At 44.4% G+C, this 13,507-nt stretch overlaps 1 protein-coding gene across 1 annotated transcript; it reads right to left on the minus strand.

Moving 5' to 3' along the window:
• Positions 1 to 6,541: 6,541 nt before the first annotated feature.
• On the minus strand, positions 6,542 to 12,914 carry LOC124692143 (transcription factor bHLH68-like). The gene is made up of 9 exons (XM_047225447.1): positions 12,433 to 12,914; positions 11,916 to 12,246; positions 11,667 to 11,744; positions 11,340 to 11,405; positions 10,193 to 10,258; positions 9,613 to 9,693; positions 7,666 to 7,713; positions 7,297 to 7,341; positions 6,542 to 7,175 (listed from the first exon to the last, which is right to left on the minus strand). The coding sequence occupies exons 1-9, from the start codon at positions 12,717 to 12,719 to the stop codon at positions 7,020 to 7,022; spliced, it is 1,158 nt and encodes a 385-aa protein (XP_047081403.1). The 5' UTR covers positions 12,720 to 12,914; the 3' UTR covers positions 6,542 to 7,019.
• Positions 12,915 to 13,507: the final 593 nt, after the last annotated feature.

Raw genomic sequence — 13,507 nt, forward strand, 5'->3', positions numbered from 1 at the left:
AGCGCCCAGATAATTCCAGACAAGCAACAGTAGGCCCTATCATCGTGCAGGTGTTCCGAAGCTGGGTAAATCGCGTACCACCGTCCCGTGTGCACTCCGCCCTATGGCCCCTACTTCTTCTCCCCCTCGTAAGGATCCCTCCTCTGAGGTACCGTTGATTAGGCAACGACACCGGCCGACCCGGTCCCTGGCCCGGTTGACCGGATTCCAGACCGGATTCGTCCGAGTCTGTCTCGACCAGATCTATTCTGGGTCAGTTATTCTTGTATCTTTTCGACAAGAACTCGTCCCGGACACCTATATAAGTGCCCAGGACGCCCCCTAGCTGTTTTAGACCACGTTTAAGATAAACCCTAGTTCTTAGTTGTTTTCTCTAGCAAAACTATTGAATCCCTACACCATATTGCTTGATATTGTGTAGATCTCGAAAAAGTCTTGTGTGACTTCTCTGTTCCATTGGGAATTAGACGGTTGCAACTTACCACTTCGTGGTCGGCGGCTACGTGCGCAAGTGTGTGGAGTTGCGAATATCTTGCGGGGTTGAGAGCTGTTGCATTGGCGACGAGGGACCAATCGAGAGATCTCGTTGCGTCATACAAGTTATCATCCACTTCATCGTCGTGTTTCTCCGCTGCCATCACCCCGTGATCATCATCACCACCGTTGCTTACTGAGAAGATCGGGCCACCCCTTATCATACGAAGTTGCTCAACATATAGCTACGACCTTCGCATAGTGCTCTCCACCTGGGGTAATGACCTCAGTAAGAAAGAATCCCGCGATTTCCTCTTGAATTGCTCGTATTTGATCCTCCGTTATGAGAGTGTCCCGCAGGCGTATCATCTATATTTAAAAAAGGAGATCAATATATATACATATATATGAATGGAACTCAATACAATAGATGGTACTAATTAAGATTAATTGTAAAAATTTGTTATCGTACACGAGTGTGGTGTATACGGGCATCCCCACCCTTGGGACAGGACATGTCACGAATCAAGGTGCAGACGTAGTATCCACATAAGTTATTCCCGGGTTCCTGCCTCATACACTTTACGAAAAAATAGTTCGATCAAACTAATAATCAAGCATCGTATTGAAAGTAAATATCATATATAGAGTTTCACGGACATAGCTATATATATAGTACTACTTACGGGGTAATCTTGAAATGTAAGCTCCGATTTCCATTTACCAGGAACAGTATTGATGAACCGTTTCCAAGCCCTGCCCGACAAAAAAATAATGAGTAAATGAGTTATTGATTAGTTGATGATATCGTCGAATTAGAACGGATGAAGATGCCAATACGAAATTGATATTGAAATTACCTGCGGAGGATGGCAGCCATGTCCGCCCATTCCGCATGTTCTTTACGTTTCGAGTCCATGACATTTACGACTCCTTTATGAAGATCAATGATTAGGAGAATAAAGTGGAATCTGCACAAGCATAGCTCAATGATTACGAGAATAAAGTGGAAGCTGCACAAGCATAATGTATGTTATATATAACACTCACTTGAAGTTGTAGGGAAAGAATATATCCTCTTTGTTTGCTTGCTTCACTAAAAACATTACCATGTTGTCCTCTGTGTCCTTGGGGTAGTCTCGAACCGTAACTTCATGAACTGTGTCTGGGTCAATGAACCACAACTCGAGGAGCTTGCCTTTTTTGCATTCGACCTTCTTCATTCTGCATAATTAAATGTATAGCGTACACAAAGAATATAGTGAGGATAATTGTTAGTGCAAATGAATGAGCTGAGCTACAGACTTAATTACATAAATAAATCACTTACATGCAGTAGCAACTGATGACAGCTTTGTCGAGGGCGTCTTGATTGAATAACTGAAACAATTATTCTAACTCAAGGTTTATCTCCTCGTCCCCCCGGAAGTAATGCTCATCTCTAAGATACACCGTGAGGTAGCGATCACCTCTTCGACAGGCTTTCAGGTACCATTCACGCAACCTTCGCATCTGAGTCCCTAGACGTGCGAGCTCACCAGGTTTGACGAGATCAGATCCGTATCTATACTTGTTTATGACTTGAGCCGTTGGATAGTAATCTTCGTACTCAACTGATGCTCCCTGAGCTCTAGCCTCCCGTTCGATCATCGATGCCGTCTCTGGATCATCATAGGGCTGCACGACGAAGTGGGGTATGGCCTGAATGTCCTGCTGTCCAAGCTGGGCGACTTTTTTTTGCTTTGCTCGCTCTAGAGGACTGTCCAAGAGAGCGGTCATAATCAGCTCTCAGCTCAGGTCTCTTCATTCTCGTCTCGGCAAAGTGCTTCACTGTATGCGGTGGAATAAACATCTTCTTCGACGCAAGAAACGCCTTTTGCTCTTCAGTCTGCTCATGTGGTAACAACTCTGGAGTCTGTGCCCTCATCAGAGTTGATGATCTCTTCGGAGCTGTAGGAGGTGCCGCGGTTAGCTTCCTCTTTTTCTTAGGTGGAGGCGGCGGAGTCTCCTGACGAGGACGAGGAGGCGGCGGAGTATTTTCACGCGGAGGAGACTGCTCATGCACAGGGGAATCATCATCGCGCATAGGAGTATAACAATTTGTTGTGATCTTCTATCATCTTGTCGAAGGCCAACCTTTCCTTTTCAGTTTCACATTCTCTCCTTGCATCAGCAATGGCCCGACCAAGATCATCATCAGCAGGCTCATCTGGTGCCTCTTGATCTTCTACTTCATTGTCTTCATTGCCTTCTGCAATATCATCGTATTCAGGGAAATTGGGATAACCGTCATCATCCTCTTCCTCTTCTTCATTGTCTTCCATCATAACCCCTCTTTCTCCGTGCTTGGTCCAACAATAGTAACTTGGGCATGAAACCGGATCGCGAAGGTGGCTGTGAATGAGACTCGAGTGAGCGTAATTTACGGTATTCTTGCAGTTGACACATGGACAATACATGAAGCCACCATGTTTGTTTGCCTCCGCCACGGCCATAAAATTATCCAGGCCCGAAGTGAACTCGTCAAACCGTCGATCAATGTACATCCATTGCCGATTCATCTGCATGATATAATTAAGCTGATCAAAACCATTACAGAACATCACGATGTATATATACACATGCATATCAATTACAGATGAAAAGGATAAAGTTGTTAACCTCGGTGAAGAAGAAAAAAGCAAGTTAAGTGTGGCTTGATTTGTGTAAACTCAAGTGGCAAATCCTCTTAAGCATTTCATCGAACACTTCTTGTGCATGTGAAGAAGAGAGGAGAGCAATACACCCCTCTTGTGAAGAAAGTGAAAAAATGGCCAAGTGTGGCTCACACTTGGGCAGGGGCAAGGTTATATAGCTAGATTGGGGACTTTGTCCCGGTTTGTAATACAAACCGGGTCCAGAGGGGGGGCCTTTGTACCCGGTTTGTATTACAAACCGGGACTAAGGGTTTCCCACGCCTGACACGGCCTGCCGCGCCCTGCCGCCGACCCTTTAGTCCCGGTTTTTAGTACAAACCGGGACCAAAGGCCACTACCGGACAGGCTCCAGCTAGTGGGGTCGCCCTGGGCAAAACGAACCGGGACCAATGCCCCGCATTGGTCCCGATTTAGTTCTGCACTGGGACATTTGCTTGGGATCAAAGGCCTCTTCTCCACTAGTGCCTCTACTCCTCGCCGGGCACCTTCATCGTGGTCTAAGCTGACACGATCACACGTAGCATTTCTCTCAAGACCTGATTGCAGAGAAGTTCATCAAGGATGTACACCATTTGTGTATATAAGTCATAAACATTTAATGAAGAATCAATCTGTCATAGATTAATTGTAGAGCTAAGTATATCTGTATGGCTGACCAAGCATCTAGCTGGTGCATGTATATTTAGTGTAGTAGTATGAAATTTTTCACTTTCTCCACATAACCTAAGCGGCAAATATTTAACTGGTCACCTGCAAAAGTAATGAAACAGTATTTCACAACCCGATCGAGGATTCAGAAATAGGGCAAATAGTATCTTTCACAGTTAATTTTACCTACCAAGATTGCATGAAACATGTACGTATTCATGTTCTTCACTTGTGATAGACCGAAATAACGCAATGATCTTGCAGATTAATAACCTTGGGGAAAAGCAATGGTACAATCTTGTCTTGAGATATTGTGTTCTTAGCCGTCATGAATATCCTGACTTTCCTTGCATATATAGTGAACCAAGTTGACACTATCTTCCTTGAAGTAAAAAATCTGCAGGATGAAAAAATAATCAGAGCTGCAAGAGTTAAGTGATGGAAAGACATGAACGGAAAGAGAGAAGCAGATAAATGCGATGACAAAGAGGTGTATCGTCGATAGTCGCGGTGCCAAACCCTTCATGTACATCGTGAGTGCCATTTTTCCCCTTCCCCTCTCTCACCTCTCCACAGTAACTGAGCGGCCTCCCCGTTGTTCTTGGCCGGACCGAGGACCTCTCCGGCGGTGTTGCCGCCGGAGAGTGGCTGAGGCTCCGTGCCTGTCTCTGTAGGATGTATAGGAGTAGTGTTGGGCCTTATGCCCGCGTCTGGAGTAGGGCTCAGATCTATTTTGGCCAGACCTGGGGCTTGCTGCGGTGGTTCTTCTCCGGCGAGCTTCGATGGAAGAAGACGCCGGTCGCCGCTGCAGATATCTCCGTCAATAAGGTCAATCGTCGTCGTCTAGTAAGCTCTGCTGATGCCTTGCCGTATCTCCTCCTCCTGGCCTGCCGTGGAGGCGAGGAGAAGGGGAGCGATGGCAGGGGTTTCGGTAGATCTGCTGGGCGGTGGGGGTCCTCGGCTGGTCTATCGCCTCGGCGCGGCACATATCAGTCACCGGCTGAGCTCCTCGGCGAGCTTCCATGGTGGAAGAAGCTGCAGGTCACTCTTACGGTGAGCCCCTATCCCAATAAGCGTGCCCGTCTTCTTCCTGGTGGCTCTGCTTCTCCTCTCCTCTTGGCCGGCCTTGGTGGCGAGGGAGGTGGTGTGGGTGCTTGCAAAGTTGCCAGCTGCAGGAGATGGTGGTCTGGTGGACATCCTCTTCCTCGAGCGGATCACATGGCGACCGATGTCATCGCCATGATCTTTGGCCAACAAGGTGGCCCGAAATCAACCTCCAAGATGGAGGCCCTCTGGATCAGTCGCTGGAGCTCGACGCTTCCGCGAGGCCAAGTGGTTCGTCCCCGGCCCCATGGAAGTAGCCAGCGTGTGGATCTTGGCGGCGGTCGAGAGCCTTCGAGCAAACCGCTCTCGGAGCTCGGCGGAAACGCATTGAGCTCGCCGGCGTCTGGCGGCAGTGACACCCGTCTCCTTGATTGCTTTTTATTTTACTCTGCTAGGGTGTTGTATGTAAGAAAGAAGGCCTTTTCTTCAAATATTAGGTTTCCTAGGGCAATAGATGAAAAAGGTCCTTCTTGCAAAATGTACCTGCCACGTGCTTAGTAATGCAAGTTCCACCGGGGTCGTTGACCCCATCTGTGTTAAAAAAAAAAAACCCTTCATGTGAGTCACATGCGCCGTATTGTCGCCCTCCCGTTGATTCTTCATCCTTGCGTGCCAGAACGCTGGCTCACACGTTGAACAGGTGAAATGCTCCCAGCGTGTGCGGCTGCTTAGCAGAGTCGATCCCTGGATCCTTGGGTGCCTTAGCTTTTCTATCATGGATAGAGATAACCTGCAAGACAGATACTTATTTTGAAGGGGAAAAGATGAAAAGAACGGAGAGAATGCATCAATGCTTTTTATTTATTGTGTGAGGAGACATAGAGGAAGGTGAAAAAGCCAAAACCGCGTAGAAGTTCTTGGAAAAAAGAGGAAACAATATTGATGTTGGGGCAGATGAAGGGGTTCCACTAAATTGTAGAAAATAGTATCAATTGACTGCAGTTTTTGGGTGATCAATTATCAGCTCTTACCATGGCAGCATTTGGATTACGAGGCATGGCTGCATGTGTTACCATCTAGTGGATAACTAACAACCATAGATTGGAAATCCAACGAATGAGAATAATTGAGATGATGTGACTACACTAGGTTTAAACTTGCAAATATTAAATGCATCTTAGTAGGGATGACCTTTATAGATATTACATATAGATTAGGTGTGCTTGTATCCCATGAAAATGCATCCTGGTTCCTGGCACAGTTATCAACGCTGTTTCATTAAAAAAGAAAAGTCGCACAAAATGGAAGTGTGATTAATCTCGACAAATGCAGTAATAAAACAGAAATACACATTTTACAGCCAGTGACCATGACCATTGGATCCGTATGTGGTCCTTCCTACAACCAACGGAGAAACGCGAGGACTTGGATATTGGGTGCAACCGGCTAGAGAAGGTTGCACGGGATATATACAATCAGTTCAGTTTACGTTTTGATCTTAGATTAACATGGTAGCCCAGAGTCGTCACATGTTTTCTCTTGATTTTAGATGGTTGATTCATATCTCAACCCTGTGTGACCCATGATATAATCTTTTGTATGACATACACTTAAACTTAATAATCATCAATAAAAGCTGTATGCATCACTCGATGCAGAGGCTGGGGCGAGAGTCTCCATTTCGAAAAAAGTGACCATGACCATTCCAGATACGGCTACCACGCATGTATGCACAACATATAAGCCTTGCAAATTAAGGTGGCGCTATCTAATGAGCACTAGCAAAGCTAGTAGCTAGCTCTACCGTCTGTCGTCTGACGCACCTTCTCCACTGATCCAAATTGACCAATCTCTAATTCAACCAGATCGATCACACACACTAACAGTTATATACTCTGTTAGACCGATGATTCACTACCCTCAGCTAGTGCATGTACAGACGCATGTACATGCATGAATGCGTTCATGCATAGCATCAAGAGGAACCAGCCTTAAACTTCTTTTCAGCAGGATGGCTGCTCTTGATGTTATGCTACAATTCATGCACGCATATGACTTTATCATGCATTTAACAGGTACAGGTATATATCTCGGTTCTCCAAGCCACCCGACCGACACCTTGCTGCTTCCACAACCATGATCCATTGCTCCGTTCATCTACCGGCCGAATCCCATCCCAAAAGGCGGCGCCGCCGTCCAGTAATCCGCAGGACCGGCGTCCGCGCCAAAGTCCAGCGTGCAGCTCACCGGGACAAGGCACAGCCCCCTACTCTTCAGATCCTTCTTTGCTTCCTCACCACTACAGCTTACATCCTGAATGTGTCATAGCAAATTGTCAATTAGCAGCCAGAAACCCATGTATTTCAACATTTTTACGTGAAATCTCGAACCATACATGCATAATTAAACGAGCATATGATCGAGCGATGAGTACCTGGTCAGGGTGTCCTCTCTTCCTCGAGGCTTTGTCATGTAACAGCTGCTTGTAAGTAAGTAAATTGTTAATTAACCACCTCAAAAGGCATCACTGTAGTATTAGGGAGAAAAAGCTATATAGCAGGTAGCTTTGGTGTGAAATAGTTAAAGGTGTAAAGCTAGAGACAAGTACTGGCCCCTGCATGATTAACTTTTCCGGATGCTTTTATGGGCCAATCAAAGCAAGGCTTTTTAGACGAACTAAATCCCCCCTTTGGGAAGAAAAGGATCATCGATCTTTTGTGCTTTATTACTTGGTGATCAGTTGGGTATAGATCCCATAAAAGAAAGCATGTTTAGTCAGAAGCAAATGAGTAGTTAACTATACCTGGCCAGGCTCTTCTGGAAATATGTTGTTCCTTTCTCCTTGTTGCGCCTGTAAATTAATAAGGACGGTTTTAAGGGAATCAGCCACCTTTTTATCGATAGGAATATATATTGGTTGGTCAGGCATAAAGCTTATGTCTGTACTTTAATCGAAAGATCTCACAAAGATATGATGCTTTGTATAAATATCATTTTGCGTAGGCTTTTCTAATGTGCTTGCTCTGCCATTAGCAGATAATTAATGTAGTCTAATCAACTCTGCAGTCTTGCAGAGTCGGTGCATGTGTCAATTCATGCATGGATCAGAACTTCAGAAGAATAATATAGTGACCCCAATGCGTAGTTGATTAATGTAAAACTGAAGGTTAGTTAATTAAGTGAGGCCAATGATAGTTAGGATCTCTAAAGCTGTCAAGCATGCATATGATGTAAGCTTAACTAAGCTGGTCGGTATATATATGTATGTAAGTACGTAATGTGTAACCCGCCATTGAGGTACGTATGAAGAAAATATGTGCTACCACATAGCTAGAGCTGCCAAGAACATAGATACAACAAGTGTGTACCACTGTACAAGTTGAGATCCGGACAAATGTATGCATGCCAAATGGTAGTTGACAACGTACGTACCCACTTTCAGCACCAATCGCTTGTTTTATATGTTGGGCAGAAATCTGGGATGGATCTACACATTGTATCGAGGTGGATACAAACTGGGATGATATACATATATACTTGATGATGGAAAAAAAAGCAGCTTGCACAGACCAAAAAAAAAAAAAACTCGGTGATGATAAACCCTATATTAGGGTGACACGCTGTGGCGAAAACCTAGAGCGCCATGGCATAGTCAAACTGCAGGCCAAACAGGCAGCGTAGCGACCCAGTTACGGTATCCCAAATGACAATGTTGAGAGATAGCTTTCTCCCATGTTGACCGAGGTACAGCCTTATTTACCAGATAGAGACAGAGGGCGGGCAAAGATGCGTTGCGATGTGATGTGCGCATGAAGGCGCGCAGATACGATGAGGATGAGAGCCATGATGATCACCTGCAGCTGCAGGCAGCAGCTAGCTAACGTCGGGAATTGTGCCACACGCAGGGGGCGTGCTGCCTGGGCCGGGCAGCTACCCTTCAGCGTACTAGTACGTCCAACCTCGCGCAAGCGCTACTATGGCAGTACATGAGTCGAGCTCTAGAGAGTTAGCTCGGCTGATATATACCAAAATTTCAGCGAGCTCAGGCAACTTTGAGTTAAAGGTCGAGCTGTAAAATTTGGTTAATAAATAGCTTGTGCTGACCCTGAGTCGATTTTAGCTAGCTTCGAGCTATGAAAAACAATAAATCTTCAATATTTCTTGCATATGGAAGGAAGAAAACTCACATCCAAAGTAAACTATTATATTTGCTCAATTAAATTTCATCGAAAAGTAGAAGGAACAAATCCATCCACATCATATAAAGTAATTAGTTATTTTAATATATAGCATAACTATTGCATACAATTATAGTCTTTTAGGCTATCGAGCTTAATCAAGCGGGCTAGTGTTGGCTCAAGATCGACTTATGATCGAGCTATAAAAGACTCATACTTGCTCGTTTATTTTTGAGGCAATCTCAAGTCCAGCTAAAAGACGAGCCGATCTTGAGTTCTTTGCAGCCCTATGGGCAACTAGGGGTGGACATATAACCTGAAAACTGATTTACGAACCAAACGAACCTGAATCGAAGCCGAAATGACCGAGACCGAACACCTAACCATTTGATTGAGGAACCGATGCCTTGGTTACAACAATTGCTATTGATCGATCGTTGCTTGATTTCCGACAACGGAAATTTCCTAGCACCGAACTGATCGGTTCGGTGGAACCGAAAGCCCACCAGAGCACCCGTAGCACAATCGAGATAAGTTGAGCAGGAGAGAATACTAGGAACTACGGCACTCACCGTGGCTTCGTGCTGCTGCTTGGACATGGAGCCACCCCCGCTCCCATTGCCACCGCCGAGCTGGTATGGTGAGCTCAAACCCTGCGTGTACATAGGAAATTTATAAATTCAAACTGGAAACTTATACTCCTAGGATAAGAAACCTGCTGTATATGGAGGCTAAGAAACAGTGTGTGCCCGGGAAGCATATTTGTCTCCTTTCCAATAGACATGCACACTGTTGCCAAAGAGATTTGCAAGGTCGCAGAGGACCAGCAGCATGCATGCATGCAATGCGGAGGCACGCACGCAGCTTTTTCAAGCACGCAAACATTATGTATCTGCCTCTTTTTGTTTCACTTGCACATGTGTAGTTAGCTCGTCGGTGCACAGCGATGGAGCTGTCAACGAAAAGCATCAAAACGAACAAAGGAAAAAAAAATGCTTGGGAGCACATAAACCTGGCGGTATACTTTATGTGTTGATGGATGGATGTGTTGCTTGGGAGCTAAAAAACCTGGTGGTATGGGCACGCGTGCTGCGTGAAGCCATGGAAGAGAGAGAGAGAACAAGAGAGTTAGAGTCAGTGGGAGAGACCGACCTCAATTTGACCGTGTAGGAATCTGATGTACCCAATGGCTTCAAGGAGTACAGACGCTGTGTCAGTCTGCCACAAAAGAGAGGTTAGCCCATGTCAGGATCTCTTTTTTGTATTTTTCTCTGGGACAATGGATCTTCTTTTTACTCGAATACTATTGTATAGTATCATCAGTTCATCACAGCTAGCTAGAAACAAGCGACACCACCCCATTGCATATTTCCATTTGAAAAATATTGTGAAATCTTTGGATGCAGAGCACTGGAGAATTTCTCTTTCATTATTCAACAAAACCAATTATAATACTTCTACCTGATACGTTTGTGTGATGTAGTTAATCTAATGATGTGTCGTATGATGCAGAAACCGGTAGTAATACAAAGCACAAGCTTCTGTTACAAATATTTCTCAACGACTATGCAAAAGACCTTCTTGTCATTTTCATTATGAATAGGAGGCCAAACACAAGGCCAAAATTTATATCTATAGTCTAGTACTCAATTCCCTAGAATTGATTGATTTTCAATATTCTCTAAAAAGTAAAAAACACTACTTTTTTTTTGTACTGAAATGGTTTTCTTAGGCCCGTCTGGTACCGAAAATTTTAATTTTAGATTTAATCTTATCAAACTCTTCTTGTCATTTAAAAAAAGAGGAGGCCAAACACAAGACCAAAATTTATATTATGGATTCATGGTATATAAAATGCTAAAATGGCATGCCTCTTAATATGAGCCCGAGACATGTTTCTATCTTAGTACAACATGGTCTAATCATTCTTTGCACAATTAACAACAGATCTGAGGAGGGCCAAAATGGCATTGCAATCAACTACACATTATGGGATCATATCATATAATAATATTGTTCTGTCAGTCGCCTTTCTCAAAATGGTTCCTTCTCTTGGATTGGCTATCTATTCACGGGCAAGGAAGAATCCATTAGCTGCCCTTATACCATGTTGTAATTGTTCTATCATGAGTAACTTCAGCATACCAATACATTGTTTATACTACTCTGTTCGTCAAATTAAGTACGTCCAGGTGCTAATTTTAACTCATTCATCAATGATAGTTATAGATAAGGGGTATCTAGAGTGTACTAATATGGTGAAACTTGTAGACCTGAAGAGGATATTGATGATATATACCTTCCCAAATGGGGAGACAAGCTGGTGAAGGGCAGTTATTCTATCCCCTAGCTTCTCCTTTCTCACCTGAGCAAAAGACCAAGCAAAAGATACTAAGAATGTCATCATCCCAACGACAGCCTATCTCATCTTCTCTCTCACTCCACAATGATTCCATGCCTGTCCATTTCAGCATGCATGCATATGCTTCAAAGCTAGCTTGCTCAGGGCGGGTGGCCCATGCTCATTGAGAGAGTAGATAGAGATAGATAGATAGAGAGATAGATAGATAGAGAGAGAGAGAGAGAGAGAGAGAGAGAGAGAGAGAGAGAGAGAGAGAGAGAGTACCTTAACAATAGATTGAGCCGGAGAGGGTTCTTGGGTCCTAGCCTTCTTGAAAGCTGTTCCAGATGCTGTGCTGAGACACTAGGGGAAACACAAAAGGATCCAACAAAGTTAGTAAGCTTTCATTTCCACAAACTTAACTAATCATTAGCAATTTTTTTTTACCAAAGTACTATTTCTATGCAGTGAAACTTGCATTCATAATTCGGATTAATTCACCTCAATTTCAGGCTTGAGCTAGCAAAATGATACCTCACGTGGAGAACCGTGGTTTGAGAACTCAAACATGCTGCTTCCGAGGGAGGTGGTGGAGGTGATGGAGGAAGACCTAGGGGAGGAAGCTTGCTGCTGCAGGGTGTTGTGGTGCTGCTGGATACCTCTGGCCCACGGAGGTGGAGATGACATTGCCAATTGGATCTCATCACCAGCTTGGCTTCTCCCATGGCTAACTGTGGCCCTGTAGCTGTAGCCGGCGCTACTCCGATCTTCTGCTTCTTCCCCGCCAGTGGGAAACAGCGCCTGGCCTTCCCAGTTCTTGTACCTCTCCTCACTATTAGCCAATCCACCACTGCCACCGGGTGACCTATAAACAATCCATACACAGGGATTAATTGAAATTTTGCGTTTGCATGCAGTACTTAATTTAGAAAAATTACATAAAAAATGAATAAAATACCATAGATGGCGTATTAAGTCACCAATATCAAGAACACAGCACTGTGATCAGAGAGAGAGAGAGAGAGAGAAAGATAGAGAGAGAGTTACATACATGACGAGATGACTCCATGGATCCTGGAGCTGCTGACCTTGGTTGCTACTGCTGCTGTCATGCCAAGGTGCAGTGCTAGTCGTAGGCAGTGGATAGTGATTCGACAGAAGCAAAGAAGAGAAAGAACTGATATGGGAGGAGGAGGACGCGGCGGTGGTGGAGGGCAAGAGAATAGAAGGATTGTGCTGCTCAAAGGGGGGCCTCAAATTATTCACGCTCCACCATCCATGGCCTTCACCCATCTCCCCCACTAGTGGTGATGATTTGTGGATGAGTCCCCTATCCATATTCCCCGATATGCTAGCACCAAGCAACACCAAGCTCCCACTCACCTCAGTACCTCTCTCTGGCTTTTGAACCCTCTCCAGGATTCTCTACTCCTTGAGGTCAACCTTTAGAGAGAGGAGAAAGCTTGTGCCCCTTTGGAGAAGAGAGAGAATCTCATGGCACTAGAAGAGGAGAGCTAGACTTAGTGGAATGGAAGAAGCTTGAAATAAGTCATGTGTTTTATTTTGCCTCTACTCACTGTCCACCTTTACTTGTTTTCTTTTTCGGGCCGCTTTTTTTTCTGCTCCCTCCTTTCTTCTAATTTACTACTTTTGCTTTGGTGAAGAAATGGGTCAGGGAAAGTTGTACTGTTCCATCCAGGCTTTAAGAGTGGTCATACTAAAGGACGTGTTTACAATTTTTTGGGAAAGATGCAGTAACTTTTTTCACTTTGGCTGGAGGAGTACTCTTTTATGAGCCAAAATCCAAAATGGCCGCGATACCTCAATTAGGTTGAGAGGGGATTGCAAGCCATAATTTACGAGATGGGTTCATTTTGCCTCCGAAATGGCTCATATTTAGTACTTCTCTCCGTCTACAATTTTTGTCGTGGTTTTAGGGTGTGTTTAGAATTTTAGATTTCAATCAAAACATACCCTACTAATTTTTTCGGCAATGAGTAATGACCAAAAGACTGGTTGTTATTTTGATAGTTGCCAACATTTTGGCTAGCTTGTCAATGTTGCACTATCAACTTTAGTTCATTTTTATCCAATGTTACCTAATTTGTGGGCAAGGAATAGCTCAA

This window comes from Lolium rigidum, chromosome 2, assembly GCF_022539505.1.
Source record: "Lolium rigidum isolate FL_2022 chromosome 2, APGP_CSIRO_Lrig_0.1, whole genome shotgun sequence".
Lineage (NCBI taxonomy): Eukaryota > Viridiplantae > Streptophyta > Magnoliopsida > Poales > Poaceae > Lolium > Lolium rigidum.

What these genes read in the sequence shown, in the direction of transcription:
- LOC124692143 (XM_047225447.1), bottom strand. Translation starts at nt 12,719, where the DNA reads ATGGATAGGGGACTCATCCACAAATCATCACCACTAGTGGGGGAGATG. An exon ending in CCATGGAGTCATCTCGTCAT is followed by an intron (nt 12,247 to 12,432) that starts GTATGTAACTCT and finishes GATTGTTTATAG; the next exon opens with GTCACCCGGTGGCAGTGGTG. An exon ending in AGCAGCAGCACGAAGCCACG is followed by an intron (nt 7,714 to 9,612) that starts GTGAGTGCCGTA and finishes ATTAATTTACAG; the next exon opens with GCGCAACAAGGAGAAAGGAA.